Source organism: Ambystoma mexicanum, chromosome 2p, assembly GCF_040938575.1.
Source record: "Ambystoma mexicanum isolate Mex_15411 chromosome 2p, UKY_AmexF1_1, whole genome shotgun sequence".
NCBI classification, from domain to species: Eukaryota; Metazoa; Chordata; class Amphibia; order Caudata; family Ambystomatidae; genus Ambystoma; species Ambystoma mexicanum.
Genome location: NC_090923.1, coordinates 1447723531 through 1447747340, shown reverse-complemented (window position 1 = coordinate 1447747340; position 23810 = coordinate 1447723531). Strand labels below are relative to the sequence as shown.

At 45.2% G+C, this 23810-nt stretch overlaps 1 protein-coding gene across 6 annotated transcripts in view; it reads right to left on the bottom strand.

Moving 5' to 3' along the window:
• Positions 1-10128: 10128 nt before the first annotated feature.
• Positions 10129-23810, bottom strand: part of AGAP3 (ArfGAP with GTPase domain, ankyrin repeat and PH domain 3) — a 1746798-nt gene continuing 1733116 nt past the window's right edge. For all 6 annotated transcript variants that reach the window (XM_069646010.1, XM_069646012.1, XM_069646011.1 and 3 more), the window contains 2 exons: positions 15104-15359; positions 10129-13364 (listed from right to left, as the gene is read on the bottom strand). In XM_069646010.1, the coding sequence (XP_069502111.1) occupies positions 13140-13364; positions 15104-15359 (481 nt within the window). In that variant the 3' untranslated portion in view covers positions 10129-13139. The remainder of the gene's footprint in view (positions 13365-15103; positions 15360-23810) is intronic.

Here is a 23810-nt window from a genome sequence, read left to right as displayed (position 1 = left end):
CCAGTTAATTCCCACCTCAGTCGGTGTTGTATCTGACAAGTCCCCAAAACATAGTTGAGCTATAGTGCGCAGTTCTGCGTCCAGGACGGACTCACTGAGGCCTTTAAATGAATATTAGATTGGCGCGGACTATTCTCCAAGTCCTCTGCTTGTAGTTCTAAATTGCGCACCACGGTTGCCATCTGCTATTTTGCCTCACTTCCTCAGACATCTCCATCAGTCCCTGTTCAGCCGTGTCCCATCTAGTGCCTAGATCCTTTACTTCATCCTCACCTCCTTCAGGGTGGTCTGCAGTTCTTCTCAGAGTGCTGAAAATGGATCCTGGCATGTCGCTGCCATCCTTCCCTCCAGGTCCTTAAGGCATTCCTTTAAATCCTCTTTATTGAGTGATAGCCATATTGCCTTGCTTTTGGCCGCCTTCGCTGCCCTCTTTTCCCTGCTCTTCATTGCCAATTGTAGTCCAACAGCATTCTAATTGCCCATCCCGGCATTCCGGACGTTGTTTCAGGCAGGCCGGTGTAGTTTTTCATTTTGCACCTGGCATCTAACAGACACCCTCACCTCCTTGATCACTCCCCATTCTGCTTGCTTGCCTCCTTCGCCAGGATCACCTTTTCCTGACAGGGCTAATATACTCAAACTCCTTCAATTGTCTGGCCTCTCCCAGCCTAGGTCCCCTTAGTCTTTGCACTGCTCCTTACGGTCCACAGCAATCTCCCCTGCTTCCATCAATGTCTCGCCCGACTCCACTCAATCCATGAGGGAGAGCCCTTTTTATATGTCCAGGCTATGATACAGAGACAAAAGGGAGAGGCCACTGTTATTGTCCCCACTCCTCCCCCACTGATTAGTTACATGTAGCCTCAATCTGTATTCAGTGGAGCATAGTGCCCGTTCAGGTGGTTCTTGCACTTCGCCCCAGGCTCTCCCTCCTCTCACCTACTGCCTTCCTCAGCCACTCCACTTGCTGCTCCTCCCCTCAAGTAGCCAGCACTGAAGCCACCGTCTCACAAGCCTATCTATCAGCCTCGTTCAACTGGATAGCTTCCACCATCTGGCTTTCACACAATGCCTCCCCCTCCCTGTCAATCTTCCTGGAGTGTCGTCTGCAATCCTTTGCTCTGACCCGTCGGATCACTGGAGGGAGAGGGGGAAGTGGAGGAGGTCTCGGCGCTCTGGCTCACATCTCTGCTTCAGCTGGCAGCGCTACCGCTCACTGCCCGTCTCCAGGCTCTGGGCCTTCCGCTCGCTGCTCCACTGCATTTGGAACCAGGTTCCTCCGATAGACCGCGGTCCCCGCACATGCTGGGGATCGCATAACTACACCATCCGTAGGGTCCTCCACGTCGGCATCTCCGGTGCTCCCTCACTGCTGCTCACTGGGGGGAGGTGGGACAACAGTCTACACCCACACAGTGCGAAAATGAACTGGCCCCCGCCCCTACCTTCGTGGTCAGGCTCAGTGCTTGATATCAAGGCCCGGGGTGGGGGACAGAGCTTCACGTCCTCACACCCCGGCGGCCATCTTGGGTTCTCAAAGATTGGCATCTTAATGTTTACCGATGATGTGGCCCTTATTGCTAGAACCCAGACTGGCATAATGAAATTAACAGAGCAGTTTGTCAAATTAATTAAGAAAAAAATGAAAACAATGAGATGTGGTAAGCTGCAGGGATCACGAACACGCATTAACCTTTCAATAGGTGTAACAAACATTGAGACCACCTTATATTTGGACTATCTGAGGATCAGAATCTCGCGGGATGGGAAATGGACAAGACACAGACAAAGCCAACCTTTCCTTTGGGATAAAGTGCAATCAATGTTATCTTATGTTTGGCAATAACATATTGACTCCTGCACTGGAAATCTATAGAGCACAGGCTATAGCAACAGCCACATATGGTGCCGAGATCTGGGGGCATTGTAAGATCCAACCAATGTCAACAACAGAGAATAATTTTAAAAGAAATCTGCTGTGTCTCACAAAAAATACACCTATTGCCCCTTTACATATGGAACTCTCTCTAATACCCATACATGACCCGGTCTCACTGAAACCGTTGCTTTTCTGGGTACGCATCTGGTGCAGCGATACTCACATCAAGTTTAGAATAGCCCTAAGAGATATCCTAAACTATTTGAATGTCCTTTCTATCCTATGGTTAAAACACATGGACCTTATTTGGGCCTGTTAAACTTGGAACACCTTTGGACTAACCCAGATGGTATCTCAAAAAACAGTAGGAAGGAAGTTCTGGATGCCTACCTACTTAGAATATAACACAAGACAACACATAAGCGAGTGTCTGTGCACAGAAACTGGCTAAACCTATCTATAAGCAAGGTAATTCTCTCTAAGAGTATCTTCGCTTCTATACAAACCCTACCCAGAGAGCCTTATTTATAAAGTTTTGTTGGGGCATTCTACCAATTGCCTCAGTTAAGGCATGGTGGGATAGAGCCTTCTCCGATTGTTGCCCATTTTGACGTGGGACAATTTAAATGGTGCAGCATTTCCTTTTTCAGTGCCCTAGGCATGCCGTCATTCGTAGGAAAAACCTAAAACCTTGTCTGGCTAATAGAGATTTAAAATCTCAGATTATTGCAGAACTATGTAAATTGGCAAATACCAACATCATCAGGAACCTTAGTTAAAGATATTTTATTGCTACCAAAGTTTATTTTTTTTAGGATTATCTTATTTATTAACTGCTTTTATTGTAATAATATTGAATTATTATATTCATCAGGGAATGATGTTTGTATTTGTTCTAACCCAAGGCTATATCATATTGTTCTGCACTTTTATGGTTATCAACCAAAATAAAGTTAACACAACAATATGAGGAATGGTTTTGGTCCTTATTTCTTAATTCTTATCAGTGTCATTGATTCCTCTATATCCACATGTTCTTTGAATAATGGTTAGTTTTTCCCTTCCGTCCCTGTTCTTCAAGGTACTCCACAAGGATCCCCCCTTACTATTCATACTATCATTATAACCTCTACTTCAATGTATTCAGATCAATACATGTATTACTAATATTGATATCGTGTTTTAATCAAGTAATCTGCTTATGCTGATGATATACTCCTCTACCTTTCTAACCCCTCTGATTTTATTGTCAATGTACTTACAGCCAATGATTTATTTTCACTTTCCTCTGACTTTAAACTGAAGCTTGATGATTCCAAAGTCCTTCCACTTACCTATGGTATCCTCAATCTTATGTTATTACCCATGGTATCAGCTAGTGCTCTAAATATCTTGGGATTCCTTTTGTCAAATACATTGATGCTACTATTAAACTTAATATTTCACCTATGTTTAAGAGAATGACTGAATGGTCTACTCTTGGTGGGCCTGTCAGGACTTTTCCTATTGTGTATGTGGCCACTTTCCGTGTTTTTTAAAAATGTTTTTAATTAGATGGTCTCCTTACGAAATTCCTATGGAATAACAAAATGACCAGAATTGCCCTCCGTAAACTTAATCTTCCCAAAATTCAAGGTGGGTTAAAATGTCCTGTCTTTCTAAATGATCATAAAACATGTTCTCTTCGTTAGCTGGTACAATATTCAAACTATATTCAAACTGTAAAAAAGCCCAATTCGAAGATGCCCAATTAGTGTATACTTGAAATTGCTCTAAGTATCCCATTCCATATGTGTAACCTTCCACAAATGATCTTCTGGCCAACTATTCGGAAACTTCCATTACTTCACTTTTTAAAACATTGCCTTGGACACATTCCTACACCCTTCCAATGAGTCCTCTCACAATGGCAAATTTGGCACAAAAAGGAAATCTGTTTTTAACAATCACCCTATTTTTGCACAACGGATGGTGCTGTAATGTCATTTTCCTCATTAGTCATCTTTGGAAATGTGCCTATTTCCCTTTCAACACTCTTAATATGTGCTTGCGGTCACATGATTATGAGTGTTATCTTAATATTCCTCAAGCAGTTTTGGGGTTTTTAACCCCTCTAACACATTAAAAACCCTATAAATGTTACCACATCAATTTCATTAGGCCCTCTACCAAAGCGATCGTACTTTATACAATAGCAATTGATCTCACTGATGGAAGTGACATGAAATCTAAAGTTGAGAATGGACGGGAAGATGGTTGAGGTCTTACAGTTTCCAGTGATAATCGGGCAACTGTATGGTTAAAACGTTGCAATACCTTTATTGCTACTAATCGTATGCAAACTAGGCATGGAATTATGTACCAAGCTTACCTTAAACTGAAAAAAAAAAGAATACTGTCCAAAAATTCTCAAGATTATGTTGGCCATGTCATTTACACAATGCTGGACTTACTCATATGGTTTTGAAATATACATTTGTTCATATTTTCTGGACAGATGTCTGAGTTCCATGCAGAAACATGTTACTACGCCTCTATTGTTTACCAATGTATTTCTGGATGCCATGGGTGACTATGATATGAAAGGAATTTAATCTCCTAAATTGTTTTATTTATTGATCATTGTTTTCAAATAACATCATGTAACTGGAGATGTTCTGCTATGTTATTTAATGTATCCTGATTGAACTAACCATCCAATCATAGAATTGAAAAATGTACTAAATATGCTGCAGAATTCACAAAAATTCAATAAGTGGTAAATCTTTATCGATTTCCTCAATATTGCCAATCCTCTTTTTTGCAGCTAACCAAATTGACAAAAAGCTTAATGTTCCTTAACCGCCATACATTTTTGTCTGCTTGTGTATATTCTTTTGACATGTGTACCTTATCTAATCTTCACCATCTTCCTTTCTTTTTGTCTCATGCTGGTCTATTCTCTACAATTAAACATTATTTTCTCCAATCTATGATGCCACATATGCCACTATTACAACCAATCTTAATTAATTCAATTGACTTAAGTTTCATTACATGAATACTACTCACCATTTACATTATGATCAATGGTTATTTGAATGCACTACCATTGTATACTTAATATGGTTACATTGTTCTTTTTCTTATCCATCTTCAATAAAAAAACTATTTAACAAAGAATGTAACCACCCCCCATGGTGAACCTCACACGCATTTAATGATTCACCAATGCCAGGATAGCAGAATAAGAATCCCGAAAAGATTCTATTCAACTTTTATGAAATGACTCCAGGACTTCCTCTGTGGTTTCCAGGAACACCAGCTACTAAATTTTGAATCGACATTTTGGAGTCAACTTTTGATAAGAGGTGAGTGGGGGATCTCAAGAATACTCAGAGTAGTCTTCTCTCATGATTTTTAGGACTCAATACTGGTCTGTGATCTCTTACAATGAAATGAAATCCATCTTTGTTCTAAAGCATACTGGTAAAGGAATAATTACTTAAAGAAATAGAAGTCATGCCCTTTGGGCCAAGCAGGATTCTTAGAAGAGTACACTGAAGTAGAACCATTTGGCTTACCCATCAGATGGAGTCACCTCTTCTTGACTTGAGAATCCAATAGAATCTTGAAATGGGTAGGCCTTGCAAACTTGAGCAGGCAGAACAGGTTTATAGGTAAACCTGTGCAAGGGTTTCACAGTCTCATGGTCTATCATACCCTGCTCTAACACCTCACCGGCATTATGGAAAAACAGAATTGTATCATGAAAATGTAGGTTCATAATGTTATCTTGCAAGTCAGTGTACAAGTGTAAGGCCCTCAATCATCACAACGGCCTTCAATATATAGACTTAGCCACAGTGTCTGTTATATAAGCACAGCTTTTATTTTTAAGTGAAAGCCTGCATGTAAACCTATCTGCTACCTATAGTAACAAATTCTGCAGGTTTGTCAAATTTCTCCCAGTAGCATTCGCTTTATGGTGTTGGGATTACCAAAGGAATATTGGTCTTCCAACCACGAGCATCAGCAACCAAGTGGATGCTCTTGTGCCCTATGGTGAAAAACCTAGAGTTCATGAACAGTCCTGTGAAAGCCCCCAAAGGTCTTTCTTACTTATGTCTTTGTTGCGATGGTTCTGGATCTCTTTCAAATCCTGCATATGCAGTAGACTATTCTTAAGAGAACGAGGAGAAAATACAGCACATAGCTACAGATTCTTGATGCATTTCATGAATGCTCACCAAGGGACAACAGCCGAGATCAAACGTGTGCATTTGGTACATGCTTTGAAACCTGCCACATGTCAAGAAGCCCCTGGCAGCATGAGAGACTGCGAATGAAAAAAGAATGGAGGCAAAAATAATGAATACATTAAACACCAGCCTTTTCTGATTCATAAAAAAAGGAAAAACATGTGGGATGAAAGTTGCACATGCGGAAAAAAGACTCAAAGTTAAAAACTCTCTGCAGTGACCAAATGCACTCTTTAAAAAGTATAAAAAGGAGAACAATGCTAAAAAGCAGTTCTCTGACCTGGCAGCTCAGCAGCAAAATAGAAATTGGCTGGTGAATTCTTTTACACAGTATGGCGTGGGGAAACATTGGGGATAGTTATTTATTTATATATAGGGATGAACAATGTTCTTTTGATCACAAAAGAACATACATTAGACAATAAATGAGATTTAACAGGAAGCAGTGAGTTTCTTACGATAGGGTGAGTTTGAGGGACATTCTGCCAGGTTCTGGAGGGCAGTAATAGGCATCTGAGACAATACATAAGTGGACATACATAGATTAAGGACAACCAATATTAGACATTTTTAAGTGTAGGTAGGCGGTACGGCCAGCTGTGCCCGGATATGATCATGATGGATGAAGGCTAGAATGGAGGCAGAGAAAGTGCATGTTAGAGGTTAGGGGAAAATGTTAGATAGAAAGCAGATGAGAGGTAGGTTAAGAGGGTAACTCGGAGGCAAGGAGGTAGGCATTTAGTTTGATTTTGAACAAATCTGTGTGGGCTGTTTCTCGGATGTCGGTAGAATAGAATTCCATGCAAGTGGAGCAAGAAGATAGAATGAGGGGAACCGAGAGAAAGCACAGGGAGGGCAGGGCGAGTAGCCACAGGGGTAGTCAAGGATGCAGAGCAGAAATTACACGAAGGTTTGTAGATTTGGATAGATACCGTGGGTGCCTTAGCTGTGAGAGTGGAGTTGATGGATTTATGAACCAGGAGAAGACATTTTAATCTGCCCATGTTTTGCACTGCCAGCCACCCAGTCTGATGACAGTACGAGGAAGTAGGTGTGAAGTGAGGAAGTTCAAAGAGAGTCCTGATAGCAAGTTTAGCAATCTTGTTGAAAGAACAGAAAGCATAGTTGGGGAGACTAAAGAAGATGCTGGCACAGAAGTCGAGTTTAGAGAAGACAGTAATGCCTAATTATCCTAATATTTAGGAGGTTGAGGTGAGCTGCTGTTGCAGGTTTGGAGATGAAAGTAGTGAATGTATGAGAAGGGTCATAGATGACGCTGAGGTGTCTAGCTGAAGAGGAGTAGGGGAGAGTGTCAGGTGGGAACTGGATAGTCTGAGGAAGAGATAAGAACAAGCATTTGGTAGGGAAGAAGAGCACCTCTGTTTTAGTAGAGTTTAAAATCAGAGAGTGCAAAGCCATCCAATATTTAATGGTAGAGAGACAGTTGGAAATTTTGCTAGATAGATCAGAGAGTTCAGGAAAAGAGAAGATGATTTGTGTGTCATCTGCAAAGAATTGGTACGAGAAGCCAAAGAAGGAGATCAGTGCCCCAAGAGCAGAGGTGTAGATGGTAAAGAGGAGTGGACCCAAGACAGCCTTGTGGAACACCAACAGTTGTAGGAGTGAGTTGGGAGGTGTTATTGCTCCAGGAGACCGAGAACTGGCGAGGTACCAGGTAGAATTCAATACAGGCAAGGGCTTGATTACAAATCTCAAAAAGAAAGACAGTATTAAAGCGATCAGAGTGATTGACAGTGTCAAAGGCAGCAGGCAGGTCAAGGAGACATAGGATAGAGGATAGGTTGAAGTGCTTAGTGGAGGAGATTAAGTTGGACACATTCATTAGAGCTTTTTCCGTGAAGTGACAGGAGTGGAAACCTGCACTTAGGGGTTCTCAAAGGTTGTGTATATCTAAGAATTTGGTAAAACGGTTGAACACAACCCTTTCAAGCACTTTAGAATAGTGCTGAAGGAGAGACACAGGGGGAAAGTTAGCCTGCCGGTTCGGGTCAGCCCTTTGCTTTTTTTAGGAGAGGGATGACCGTGGCTGTTGTGATAATAGAGGGAAAGCAAGAAGCGTCAAAGGACTGGTCGAAGAGTTCAGCATGATGAGAGGCCACTTAAGGGGCAATAGGCTTGGATTGCTCAGGAACAAGAGGATCTGATGTGGCACAAGAGGGGTTAGCCTTCATCAGTAGAGATGGGACTTCTTCAATATTACTGTGACTAAAGTGGGAGATATAGGCAGAGGAAGATGGTATAGTAGAGTGTAGACTGTAGGAGGAGGGTTGTGAGGAAGGTCAGGAGAGGGTGTCTAATTTTGGAAGGTTTTGAAGTGATGTAGCTAGGCTGTTATCTGCAAGAGTGGAGTTGTTAGTCATAGATTTTGGAGGAGGGAGGAGTGAATTTCGAGTGCCCTGTAGTCGTCGAGGATGGGTGGAGGGAGTCAATGAGAGTGAAGTAGAATTCAAGGTTTGCTCTATTATGAGATGACTTGAGTGAGTTCAGGGCAGAGAAGTAGTGTTGCAGGTCCTCATGCAAGTTGGTACGCCTCCATTTTGGTGAGAACGTATGAATGGGGTGAACCAAGGTTGAAGATGCTGAGACTGGTGGAAGTGGAATCAGGTGTGAAGGGGGAGAAGGAGAACTGTAGGTCAGACAGAACCGAGGAATGGCAGAAGGTTTACATTTCTTTTTAGTAAAAGGTGAGGCAAGTGGGGAGGAGAGGTCAGAGGGTGGAAAGATGGTGGTGGAAACAATTGAGCAATCAGATTGGGTTGGTTTGACCGAAGTATTAGATGCTGAGAGAGAGGTGGAGATAAAAAAGAGTCCAAAGAGTTATCTCCTGTGTGCATAGGTAGGTTATGCATAGAGTTGAGACCGTGGTCACTAAAAAAAGACAGACTTTCTGAGAAGTGGTTGGAGAGGGAAGATTAAAGTCACCTAAAAGAATAAGGTGATGTTTAGTGGAAAGGAAATCGAGGAGTTGTCCAAGATCATCAAAGAATGGTCCAGTGTGACCAGGACGGCGATGGATGGAGATATTGTGAACCGAGTGAGGCAGAGCAATAGTAGAGATGGTGAGTTCAAAAGAGGTAGGAGAGGATGTGGCATTAGAGATTTGTTAGGCGTTGAGACCGGAGGAGATTAGGTGTCTGACGCCTTCATCTCTGCCAGTCAGTCGAGGAGTGAATGAAGGATAGTTTGGAGTCATGTATAATCCCCAGAGTGGCAGTGTCAGATGAAGAAATCCAGGTTTCAGTGATAGCAAGAAGGACTAGCAGAGGAGATCTGGAGTGAAAGTAGTCAGTGATAAAGGAAGTTGTGGTGCATACAGATTGAGCATTACAGAGTGCAATGTTCATTTCATACAGTAAGGAAGAGTAGAGAAGTTGAGTCTTAGAGGATGAGAGACGAGGTGGATAGGTGTGAGAGTAGGTATGTTTAGCTCGTCGGCTTTGTTGGAAGCAGGTGGAAGAGAGATGTAGTCGGAGTTTCGAGATGTGAGCTTTATAATAGTGATAAGTAAGGGAGAAGTTGTAGTGTGATTGCAGAAAGACTAGGGTGAGGAGAATAGGCGGAGCAGCAGGAGTGAATGCATTATAGGTGAGTACTGCAGTGTGGAGAGGCAGAACAGTAATTAGGAAGCTTGGGGTACTCATAGGTGCAGAAGGGAGGAAAGCAAGTGCTCATTGGGAGAGAGGCTGGTCAACAACTCAGGGATCCTCATGGTGAGGGTTCGAAATTCCTTTTAAAGTTACGTTATTTTTTTTTAATCATACAGAGCTGTTTTCTGTAGTGAATGACTGCCTAAGCAGACTTCCCAAGTAGTTGTCAAGGAGGGAGAGCAAGGACTTTAGAGTAAGGAAAATCCAGCTGTTTGTTACAGAGCACACACAATGTCACTGTTTGGTCAATAGCATGTGCTTGTGATGTTTAGTGAGTTTCTTCACAAGCAATTCAAGTGTGGTCCCACCCGTAAGTAACAAATGTAAAAACAATTCAATGTAACTTTCCAATTCAGTTTATTCACCACATGACAATGTACCAGATGTCTGCAAAGTTAAACGCTGAAGGATCTTCTGTTGACTGGAAAATGGGCCCCATTTTCAATAGCGCAAATACATCTACAATATGGTGAAGCAGAGCAAAAGAGATGTTTGCTGGTCGGTGGCAGAAGAGCACATGTACATAAGGCTTATGCTCCCAGCTTCCCATCTGGTTTGGGGAAGCCGAACCTGTGCCCTAAGTGGCTTCTGGGAATCCCTTTTTCGGGTTTAATAGACACTTTGTCAGAACACAGATGTCACCAACATACACAGCAGTTTAAAGCAAAGAACATAGCCCCTATATTTACAGAACTTCCATATAAATAATTGCATTGTACACTTTATACAGGAGTACCACTACACCAATAGAGCCAAACTTTAGAGTCCAGAAAACTGACCAGCAGAAAGAGGATAGGAATAAGGGGTGGACTGGCGACATACCAGGGCAACATACAATCATATTGAGGGGCCATGTCGTCCAGCGCCATCTCGCTCTATATCACTGCCAGCGTACTGGACTGCATTTCATTTGCATCCAATCTCCCAGAACGAATCTGCTTTTCCTTGGACTGCAATGTTAATTATTATTGCCTGTGCATTGCTCAGATGTCTTGTCGTTGTCCGTGACTCTCCTTGGATAGCAGGGCCACGTTTGGTCTTGCATATCAAAGCACTGGCGCTCTGTCCCACTTCATTCAATCGTTTTGCTGTCCCTCCTCACACAAATGATGGTCACTATGTAACTTGTCCCACCTCTACACCACACTTCCTTCATAGTTCATCGCCCACCTGCTCTTTGACACTTCATTCAATAACTCGGTTTGTCGCTGCCCCTCCTATCACTTCCCAATCATCCCGTGGACCAGCTTTTCTAGCCCACGCTCCGGTCACCCAGCATGTCCCACATTGCTCCTCTAATCTATCTATCCCTCAGCTATGCCACCACCCTGCTCTCCTGTGCACAGCTGGGCCTCACAACACTCCTTGTGCCATGCTGACTCTCTACACCCTTGCTTTACCCAGCTATGCTCTGCACCCCCCACCTACTGTCCTGCAGCTCCTCACCTCTCCTTACACTCAGAGGTGTCGAAATTCCAATTCAAGCAGATGTGTGGCAGCCTCGGGTTAATGCAGTTTCATTCGTGATTTTAGGACAGCGACAAGTTAAAAGCGGGTGTAGTGTTATTTTTTCTGCAGTGGCCAATCACACGCAGGATTCCCACAGGCAACGCCCCCTGCACCTGGCTCTACAAACACTCGCTCAGGAGAAATGGAGGAAGCCATTGCCCCTGCATGTAGTCACATGACTCCTCCAGGTTCCTTCCGGCCGAATGAGGAAGTGATGCACCTGGTCACAAGACTCCTTTAGACGGAGGAATGGGAAAAGCATCTCATCGCCCACTCCGCTGACTCAGACAGGCTCAGATGTTTCTCAAGGACAAGGCAGTCACAGTCCCTAAATGTGGTGTTCAGATAAAGGCACAGTGTGGACAGTCAAGAACAGGAAGAGCCGGTCATGTTAGAAAATGTGGGCCACTAGAATTCTAAGGTCCTGCCTCAATACGAAGTATGGTTCCCTGCAGGGCTAATGCCATGCTTTGTCCAGAGGTTTGGCGCCACAACGCACTAACCTCTTGCCTCACTGGGACTCCTGGAGTTTTGTGGAAGGATGTACCTGGCAAAGCTGTGAGGATCTAAGACGATCTCCTAGTAGCTAATATGCATGTCTAAAGAAAGCGATGTTTGATGGATCGCAGTGGAGGCAGCAAGACTGCTAACAGATTTGATAAGAGCAGAACCTGGCCTGCCACTTCAAATAAGCCTTCACCCCATGGACGATCTGCGCGTAACAGGCAGTGATTCCAAAACCTGGCGTAGGGCTTCTGGTATATCTCTAGGAGAGAATAGAGTGGTGCCGTCGGAGGTCACTCGGGGGGGGGGGGGGCGCAGAAACGTCTCCAAGCCAGGAAATGGGCACATGTTACAATAGAATGTCACTGGCAAACCGGGCACAAACACTCTTAGTGCTACAGCAGGAAGTCACTCAGGAATTGATTCTGAAGCTGCAAACGTAGATTCAGATCAGGGAATAGCGGACTTACAGAGGTGGGAGTTACGATTGCCCCATAGGAATGCCTGTTGATCTGAAGCTAGCAAAGTGTGACAGTAGAAGCTTTCTCCAGCAACGGGCATAGTGTTAATGTGTCTGGTTCTAGGGGTAATTGAGGTTTACAGAAGGAAGTCACTCAACAGAACGAGACTCAGCTCTCCAGCATGCCGTCATTTCCTACCCCCGACCCCACTACTCCCAGATTAGATCATGATAGTGTCACTGTGAAGTGATGTGTTGATTGAGCTAGACAATTGCATAGAATACAGACTGGTTGTGGGGCGAGTTCAGAACATGTGAGACTCTTCCCTTCCATAGCAGCTTCAGAGATAGGTCCCTACCACCCTTTCCCAGCACTGGGCCCAGCCCAGCAGCAGCAGCAGCCTCCTGTGTAAGCCTGCACAGGTATCACCCACATTGTGATCATGCAAGTCTTTCCACTGGACCAAGGACAGTAATTTATACAAAAAGGACAACTTCCTTTCTCTTTTGGCATTCCACCTGCACCCTTGCATGCTTCTTTAGTCCTTGTGCAAAAGATAACATTTCGCAAACAGCTGTCAAAAGTAAAACAGTAGCATCAGGAAAGGTTCTTGACGCCCACACTTCCTGTACGGCAGTGGTTGTGGAATATGTGCTCTGCAAATCCCCAAGCGGTACAAGTGAAGACAGGTGGGCACAGCAATGGCCTCCAACTTTTATCAGGGGCACAACAACAAGACCAGGCAGGAATCCCTGTTTTCACTGGAAGGCAAAGCTGACAACAACCTCTACGATGGGCAGGTGGACAGGTTGGCCAAGGGATTGATTCAAGGATTGGCACAGCAAGGTGTATGCCCCACCCAACCGGATGCCCTTGGTCAGATGATGGTGGCCTCTTGCTCCAACTCTGGACCCAACGTCTGGTTATTATTGTTCATGTTGGCATTGCGTCTTGGCAGGCTGGGAGTGAGCGCAGGCACACAGGCGTCATTAGGACACCCATGTTGTAAGAGAATCTCAATGCATTCTTGGCTACCAGCTCGCCTCGCATAGGCCAACGGTGTCAGTCCACGGGCATCCCGGCTCTTCACATCAACACCGTACTGCAGAGTAAGAAAGGTTGAGGGAAATTAGAAAGGGCACCGCAAGGCTGGCAGATAACACTGAATTCCCTCCCCCGTTGTAAGCACAACACACCCAGGCCACTAAACTCGGTTCCCATTTTTAACCACCTGTTTGTGTACAATATTTTCATAAATAATAATATACATTTATATTATAATAATATATTCAAATTATTGCCTGAACCCATTTTTTTGTAGTTCTTCAGTGCCACGCCCTAACAGCAAGCCCATTAAAAAGGGGCACACCAGAGTTTCTTACGTGCTCATTCAGAGAGCCCAAGCTATCAAAGGTACACCAGCTTTTCCTGTAGTACTCCCATAGTGAGTCCTCTAAAATACAGTGATGAAATGTTCATTTTCCTGGCAGCGCTCAGTCAAAAAGAACAAGCAGGGCAAGGGTGACAGATTTCAAAATGTTTTCATTTTGCTAACCTCCCCTTTCGAAACAGAAATACCCACTCGTGCAAACCAAAGACGAGGAGCCTAGAGCTGCACGGGCGACAGGAGTAGAATTCAAAATTGTGGCACCCGGTGCAGCCATTAGCTAATCAGATTCCCTCAAATTTACATCAACAGAGAGCCCAACCCCATGGAACGAGTCAGAGGAATATATACACACACTCAGAGATTCAGTCAGGAATGTGGGTGTTTGTAGTAGGTGCTAGCAGAGGATGTGTGGAGCATGTTGCTGAGCAAGGAAGGAAGGCGTTTGGATGAGGAGTGGAGAGAGGAAGAAATGGAGATGAGGGGAGGAGATAAGTCAGGAGGAGTTTGGTTGGCGAGATAAGGATGAGCTTGATGGAAACGATCGGAACGGGTTGGTTTATGAAATCTGGAAGAGGTTGGATTAAGAGATCAGGAAGACGTTGGTTGGAAGCACCAGGAAAGGTTTGGCCCGCAACATCAGGACGAGGTGGGAAAACATCAGGAGGTAGTGCAGGATCCTAAGGCAAGGGGTGAGGCACTGATCAGAAGGGGTCAAGGAGGAACCAGACCAGAGGAGGAGTAAAGAGGTGGTGAAGAGAGCGGTAAGGACCCTTGGACAGGGAGGACACAGATCCCTCTTTAGCCTGCCTGTGGAAAATGGTGGAGGCAAATCCAGATGACCATGTCGCAACATTGAAAAGAATGTCTACTAATGCCTGCAGCTTGTGGCGGAGACCCAACAATGTCTACAGGAAATAAAAGATGCAGCAGAGGTAGATGCATCCCACCGACTCCCAGAGGCAAGCAGGAAGAAGTCCTGCGAGAGAGAGTAGCCTTGGAGAGGCTCATTGTCGGGATAGTACCACGAACCTTGTGAAATCTATAAGGGAGCCCGGTGCCTCTTGTAACTATTGATAAGAGACCTTCCTGGCACCTGTGTCTTTGACCCAGTGGAAAACCTTGTGTGTTAACCGAAGGATTGTACTCAGACTCTTTCTGGTCAGTCCCACTGAGCTATAGCACAATATATTTTCAAGAGGTCTTTGAAACTTATTTTTCAGAGTTTTTCTTATTCCAATTTCCACAGAGAACTTCTGATTCCATGGTCATGAAGTTGGTCTGATCTTATTTTGAAAGTGTTCATCCAGGCACTTTTACTGAAGTATTTTTTAATACATTTTCCCAAGATCTTCCTAATCCTTTTTCCAGGATCATCTGAACCTATTCCAGAGTTTTTTGGAACCCCTTACACCAGTTTTTCTGCAGCCATTCCACCAAAGCTCTTTCCTTACCCATATAAGAAGTTGTGTAAACACAACATTGGCCATTGCACTGGAGAGATGCAGTGCTGTGCGTCCATCCCCATCGCCGTACGTCTCGTTCACTTCCTCTTTGGTTCCATGCGCTAGGAGAGTCATCACCAAGCGCAAGTCATCCTCCACCACTGCCCTAAGAAGCTGCTGCCCTAGAGGGATGTCAGACTGTGGCAGTGGGGCTAAGAAGACTTTCTGTTCATACTTGGCACGGATCCAGCGCTCCTTTTCCTCCCTGAAAAAGAAGGCGCAGAGTATTAGGAGACTAGTCATATTACCATTCCAGATTGCAAACTCCACACCAGAAAGGAATCGTAATAACACACATTACTGCTCACAGCTTGTGGTACCCCTCCACCATGGCTACAAAACTCAAACTATATACTGTAGCAGGTTGAACATTTCCCAACAAGGAAGAGCCAGGAGAGAGCACAGAAAAACAAGCAGTGAGGAGAATAGACATTTTCCCTCCAAACTCTGTGCCCCAATGCAGCATCTAGTTAGGAGAACACAAATGCTACTTAAGGTGGAGTACCCCGTAATGACCAGGAATCAGAAGAACACACAGGACTAAACAATGTTGCACGCCCTTAACAGCAACAAGTCTGATAAACACATGTACGCCGCAAGCGGCAAGGAGTCTGAGGTACGCACATTGTACATTAGTTTAGCTGGGTGACCTCCTCAAGAGAATGGGCAAACAGCAAACAGAGAGAAAGTTAAAATATACAATATCATCAGTAAAGAAATAAAACACAAGTACATTGACTTTTAGGCAAATGTCTTACACAGGGATGGGACAAAGGAGCGCTCTGCCTGTGTATTTTTTGGTTGTACAAACACACTACACCAGAAGAGCAGCTCGGCAACACAAACATACTTTTACATACATTGCGTGTATGTAACCAAACTGTGCTGTGGTGGAGAGGTGCAATAACGACAACCTTTCACGAGTCAAAGGATTAAAAAGAAATATACAAAATGAATCATCTACAAAGTTACTTTGACATTTCAGTGATACAAATCGGGTGATAGGTTTACCCACACAATACAATAACGACTGTGCGAACTCAAAGCACTTTGAAGATTACACCAAGACTTCACGGAGTGTATAGGTTAAGGGCCAGAAAGCATAAGGGTAAAAAGAATCATGACGTTATCATGCAGCATGAGTGTGCTGCCTCAGACCTGGCAACCTCTAGCAGCCAGGACCCAGAGAAGTGCATCTTACTATGCAACACAGAGTACTTCTCGCCATGCATGATTAGTAAGCACATAAGGGCACATCTAAGGTGTCAGATGACCCCTCTGGTCCCGCGTGATGTTCCCTTGTGCCCCCCCAACCTTCTCGCACACAGGTGTTACCCATCTTGCTTGATTCTTGACAAGACTGATTACGTGTATGATCGCACCTGCATTTGCATTCATCCACTGCACATACATCTACTAATCCTTGGTAAACGACAAAGACATCAAATGAAGCCTAAGAAAAAGGAGGTAAAATAACATAAGGAAGACACCTGTGGCACATTAAGCAAACATATCCCCTCCTAAACTTATATTCCTAAAGCATCCGGACGTGCACCATGAAGTGTCAAAGAGGTGAAGCGCTATACGCAAGAGATCTGTGGGAGATTGAGGAAACTATGAACTGCTGTGAAGTTTCTTACTCGTCCCAAAACCTGTAGTGTTAAGTGAATGCATGACGCTAGCGCGAAGGTAAGAGGCACCAGACCAAGCCAGGCTGAGCAATGTGTTTTTTCTTCATTGGTATTTGTAATGTGCCTATACACAAGTGCTTCGAGGTGCAGCAAGGCAGGAGGGAGGGGGCATGTATGAGAAAATAGTGATCCTAATAGGCCTTGCGACATTCAGATCATGCAAGTGCTGTAACGAGAAGTGCATGGGGAGAGGAGATGGGGGAACTGCAGAATTGGGCGGAAGGGCCAATGAGAAGGACCGTGCCAGGGGAGCCCAGATGGTCATGGCCAGGGGGGAGCAGAAAGTGAATGGGGTCTACAACTAAGTGTAAGTTAAAGGGGCTGGAATAGGTCCAAGGAGTACAAGCCAGCAAGACAGGTGTAGGCGGGGGAAGAGGGGCGTGAGGGCAAGTGCATGTTAAGTCATGGGAGGGGGGGGTAAGGAAAGGACAAGTGCAGAGGTAGACTGGGCACGGGAAGGCCTGGTGGCCTATATGACTCTGAGGGAACCAGGCCGCCAGTCTCAGGCCGAAGGGGACTTTTGCATTGATGGGGGAGGGGGAAAGCAGAAGAGAAAAGGAAGGTCTTGGGGAGCTTCCATAGGTTAAGGAGATCATTCCAGAAGGAGGCACCTGCAGAGGAGAGAGATCTACCCCACACTCTCTCCTTGGAAAAACGTCTGATTTGCAGAGAGTTAGAGCTAGACGACCAAAGGGTTCTAGTAGGGAGCTATTGTATTCTTCATGGCTCCTGGTGGCCACCTTGACTCAGTACTGGCCTTGCTAGTAATCTTCATGCTTTGGGTGATCTTTTTCATTCCAGTACTGGAGTTAGTCATTATATGTATTGTTAGCAGTCTTCCTCATCTCGGTAGAAGTAACTGGTATAATGTTACAATAACAAATGGAAGTGCTATCAAGAGGGGGGTTGTTGGACAGGGTTTGCGAGGGTTAGGTTTTGGGTGTTGTAGTGACTTTTACCCAAGTGGTCGACCCTATCCCCAAGTGAGAAGTCCCTCCCCATGAGGTCCTACCACATTAAACCACCCCTAAGGGGAATATTAGGTTGCGGCCTCACCTCAACCTCATGGGAAAGGTCTACCCCTTGGGGAGAAGTAACAACACCTAATGAATTGTCACAAAACACAAAAGCTTTTCACATGCCAAACCGATGCGGAGGGTTGCAGATAACACATATCATAAGCCTTGTTAAAAGAAGGAGTCTTGGAATGTGAAAAACCACAGTCAAAAAGTGATGAGGGGAATATGGGTGGTTTTAGCAATTGTAGAGGAGAGGGGAAAGGAGTATGACAAGGTAAACGTCCGCCTGCCTTCAGAAAGCATGTAGAGGGCTTTTCTTCGTTTGCATGCAACTGTACACATCACAAACAAGGAATTCCTGTTACATTATGCATGCTCTGTACTGACAAATAATGCAGAGGGACATGTTCTCATTTATCTGGGAGACATACCCTGCCTTAATGCAGGAATCCCTATTGTTATATTCTTGCTTTGTAATGAAGCATGCAAAGGGCATTTCCTCATTTGCATAGGAGTGTACCTATGCAAATGGGGAACTCCCTATTTCTCTGTGCATGCTTTATATTTAAACCAAACATAGAATATTTGCACGAGGGTGTACACCATACTAAACCCATTTTGCTCTATGCAAACGGGGAACTCCCTAGTCATGGTTTGTGATAAAGCATGTACACGGGCAATCAGATCCAGGGGGTGCGCTCTCCAAGTGCTACACCCAGAGGTGCTGCAAGTGGAAAGTGCACTCCCAGGGTCATCTTTGAGAAGGGGCTGTGGAGAGAACTCCTTTCCAGGACAGGTGTGCACCCGGATGAATGGTCAGCATTTGTGATTGGCCACCACAACCCTTGCTCTGCCAAATGTGCTACATCGTTCTATGGCAACGAGGCTGTGCTTTTGGTGTCTGTGTCTCGATGGCTGTGTCTTGATGGCTCTATCTTTTTGGTGACAGGCACAGCACCCTACGGCGGTACCTACCAGGTGTACTGCGCCGTTGCAGCTCCAGCTGCACTGATGCAGCCTTATACTGTCAGGGGAATCGTTCAATAAAGTGACCTCTAACTTTCTGTTCCATGTACTTTATGGTAAGACGGCCCAAAAAAGTAGACGCTGTGCTGTACAAGACCCAGTTGCATTGCATTGCATATACTTCTGAACACTGTGCCCTTCTGTGAACTCGCCTCCAGCTCCCTCTTCAATGCACTCATCTTCCTCTGAACTCACTTCTCTCAGGCTTACTTGCATACATCCGGTCTGCCTGCCCATCTACGAACCCACCCAACTCGGGCATAAATCCTGATGATCTGCCCTTTAGAAATCCATCACATTGACCCATCTGGACATTCTGTCTCCGTTTAACGCAACTCTGTCTTCCCTTTTTCCAAACACATCCGACACACAGCACTTTTCTGGACCAAACTCCTTCTCTTAAAAATACAGGTACACGGCACATCGCTGGTCTTACTTTTACCTTCCTCTTGTGGAAATACCCATTTCTCGTCAACCCTTCCTGATGTTAAAAGTGCATTCATTTATCTTTTTCAGACTTCCCTTTCAATCCATTGCTCACCATACCCGCTGGTCCATTCAACTCAAACCTCAATGGTTCCTGCTGCTGCATCTCCCATCCCTGCCTCCTCAAATATTCCTGGCAGCGTCTCAGGGAGGCCTTACTCCATCCTAGTTCAAAATGTCTGCTTTCTAATCGACCCAGGTCTAGTATCTACAACACCTCTCCGGATTGCTTTGTAACCCCACAACGTATGTCTCCACTGTGAAAACCCCTGAACTATAAATCTTACAAAACAATCACTATTAGCATTGCCACATGCAAGAGGAACCTCTCTGGAAAGGATCAAACACATTAAAACCCCAGAAGTCAAAGCCTGAGGTTCCCTCCTAGAATGGGTTGCATTTCTGAACTCCCTTCAGGATAATGTAAAAAAAAAATTTGCCAGGATCATGCAAAGTCAACTGCAATCTTACCTCCCACACTCAAAATGGCCACTCAACCGCTGATCCTATATTATTAATCACAGCAACACATAATGGCCGGAGCCCAGTTAGCTTCTAGTCTCCCCAGGCGCATCAATCTATGTTCTCATGTCTTGTGTCAGGGTCTTGTCGCGTCTATCATACAATGCCCTTTGCCCATTCCTTCCATTAGAGCTAGGTGCAAATCAGATCACACTTTAAGATGGTATGCCTTTTCCACTAGGCCGTACACACCTAAACACAATCCCAACATGCAGATACAATCTTCACACTGTTCCACAGACCTACACACGCTTGGAATGTAATCCTTGTTGCACATGAAACATCTCTGCAAAATGAGAACCAGAAATCCAGCATTGTTCTGAACTTCTGCCCCACACACCACACAGCCCTCCAACTATCACACAATTGCCCAGGCTGTTGAGCTGCCTTCTGACCATCAGTACGGTATCCAGACTGCAGACTACTGGCATCACACCCTGATCCAGGACAGGCCACCAACTATCACTGAAATCTGCAGACTATTGACCAGACTACCGAACATTCCCACAGCATCCAGAACACAGAGCAGCCTACTGGCCAAAACGACTGCTTCCCCTCAGATAGTGTAACAGCCTACTGACAGTTACACAAGCACCTACAAGAGCACACTGGCTATCACCCAAACACACAAACAATGGGGCAGGCCTCTGGTTATCAATGCTGCCATCAGAACGAGTACACACCCATTGAAATGCTGGCCATCACCACAGTTCCAAAAATAAGAAACAGTATTAACTATCACTAGAGTACGCTAACAGTGGAACCGTCCATGAGCTACCAACCTGGCATGCACATTCCATACAGCCTAGCACACACCACCCTAGAACCCAAATGAGGATGAACATAAGACCCATCGCCAACCTGCCCTTTTTGAGAGAATGTGATGGAAGTGTGTGTTGATTCCCAACTTGGAGACAGTGCTGTAGATGAAAATGTGTTGCAATCATACCATTTATGTGTCTAAGCTGGGAGGAGAACTGCAAGCGCCACTGTCCAGGCATTGCATACAATCCTACAAATGCTTGATGGCGAGCATGTGTTCGAGATGGCCTCAAAAAATACCCAAACGCCAAAGATGAGTTGAAGGGTGTTTATTTTCAATTTGGTCAATAATGTGAGGATGTGATGGCAGTAGGCTGAACTCTGGCACACTTAAGGCCATCCCTCTCTCATCTCCTTTGCGGCTCCGCCTCCCTAACCTGGGAACCCAGGCGTACCTAAACCCCAGGTTGGATGCTGGTTATAGGTAACCCCTACTATCTAAGCTTCGAGATATGGCGAGAGCCTAAAGGTAGAAGCCTCATCTGTGTGACTCCCGCTGGGCTTTTCCTAGGAGTGCCCTGACCTATCACTTCCCAGGATTCTCAAAAGAGGAAGGAATGGTTTAAGTGCCAAATACCAAACACCTGGTTCAGCCTCTCCCTCAATCGCTCCTTTTATCTCCTTTTCCTGATCTTACTATCCCCTATGTTCTACTTTCCCTCTCCTCCCATTCTGTCTCATTCCCTCAGATCATTCCTCCGCTCCCTCCCTTCTGTCCCTCCGATGTCCACTCTCTTTTCTCTTCCTTCTTTACTCTTTTCTCCTCTCCTCTGTCTCTCAGCCTCCTCTCCTCTCTCTACTTTACTCTCCCTTCTCCACTCTACTCTCCCTCACCACTATACTCTGCTCTATTCTCCTTCCTCCACTCAACTCATTCATACACATCCTTCACCCTCTCAATCACTCTCCTTGCTGACATGTACTTATATGACTACTCTAATATACCATCCTTCACACGCTCCAGAAAAAATACCCTCATTCACAACCACACTCTTCTTTCAACCGGGTACTGCTCTCTCTCACAATCAACACTTCACCTGTAAAACGCTCCACAACACACTCTGAATCGCTCCGTTGCACTGTCCTTCCCCTGCCTGGTCTCTGGGACTGCTTGGACTCCACCTGACCTCACCCGAACACCCCTCAACATGTTTGATTTTTAAGGGGGTTTATACCCCACCCCTTTCTCCTGTCTCCTTTGTCCTTCCGTCCACATTGTTTCCCTTGATCACATGTTTCTCATGTTCAAGCTACCTCTCTGGGTTCACCGGGGGTTGAGTGACAGCAGCTGGAAAGTTAAAAAACCTGTAGTAGCCCTGCCCCCTTTTCACACATAGCACGTAATGTAGTCTCTTTGATATGGTCTTTTGAATGTTAACGCGGAAATGCAATGAGTCTGGGATTAGCAATAAACTGCTTTGCCAGACTGGCATAGAGGATCTTCTTTCTTCAGCACAGCTGCCAGTGGTTATTGATTGCATGGGTCAAGACCTATCCTCTGCCCAGCGTTCTGAGACAGGTAGTCTTGTAGGGGAAAACAGAAATGTGCCCGATTGGGGTACAACTGGCAGTGGGTGACAGATAATGGTACCTGATACATGCATCCTGGTACAAACAGGTTGGGGGGGCAGAGACTGGGGCCCTCCCCACTCCTACACCCTGCATTTAGGGCAGGAGCTGACCTAGTAGAGACCCTGGTAGGCCTCTTGCCCCAGGCTGAAAGGGGTCCTGTGAAAGGGTCATGTCCCTGTCACAGGTGCTAGCTTGCCAGTGTACCTTGATCTCCCTTTGGTCTTTTATATTAATCAAACAAATCGGCCTTGGTGGCAGAGTCCCAAACTTGCTTTTCCAAAAACCTTTTTGAAAGGATTGGCTAAGGTGGGGGTTGGTTGAGTGGTAGCGCCAGACTTCTTCAACACCCGACTGTGTTTTAAAAAGATCTTCTGGCTAAATCCTTTTCAATAAGTCTACAGAGTTGCCAGAGTCCTGGTTGAACCTTTGGGTAGAACCACCCATGGTAGCCCGGCGACAGACACACAGTTCTAGCCATCGCACAGGACATCCAGCACCTCATGATCTGCCTTCCAACTATGGAGCACGGATGACCTAAAAAGGCCTTGGTATAAACTATTCCAAGACTGAGTACAAGCTTCTTCAAAGCTAAGAACTTCATATCACTGGCATGACACCAATCCTGGGGGGCCAGAGTAGATATTGAAAGTTCATGTTGGATTCCTGCCAGGCAATAATTTTCAGTGCATAGTCTGGTCAGCTAGTTGCAGATTTCATGAGAAGATAATGTGATTCTATTCCAGCAGCAGACACGGAATTTCAAGTGTTGGTTTTATGCCACTTGAATTCAAGGAATGCATTGTTGGCTGGCCCTCCTTGAACCCACGTTACCCTCTTAGTGCACACCCACCTCCTGGGGACTAGAACGGTGAACTGAAAACACAGTTTTGTTTGGGGGTCCCCAGTACTGGAGGGGTGGGGACGGCACTGACGGGAGAGCCCCACTCCCAAAGAGGATATGTGCATTCATCTTAGGCACAATGCACTGGGGGACTCATTAGGATGTATATTTATGACCTGAGAGAACTGAAACAGTGAGGTTAGAGCTGCATGCGGCAGCCTGGCTCATCAGTGGGGCCTCATGTTAGGTTTTCAAAAGGCTTTTTTTATGATAACCATTGCACCAAAACTGAGCAACAGCCTTTTGACAATCACCTTTACCCCCGCAGACTATGGAACAACCTGTCCACCTTTGGTACAAATACGGCCTATGCCAAAAGCACCAAAACTTGGAGACAGACCCCTGAGCCATCACTTTTAAAACGGCCTACCAATCATCACTACACCACCCACAGAGATGGGCAATTTATAGATGGTAACGGTAATTGTACTGGGTTACTTATAACACGCTTAATACCAAGAGGTTTCTATGCACCGACCCGGGGATCGAACTTGTGTTGCTCAAAGTCCTCTTGCTTCCAAGACAAGCGTGTTGCCCCTGAGCTATCCTCCCGAGACCATAGACATTTGAGAATCACACATCCCCACCTTGACAACCATATGCTCTCCCATGCATCC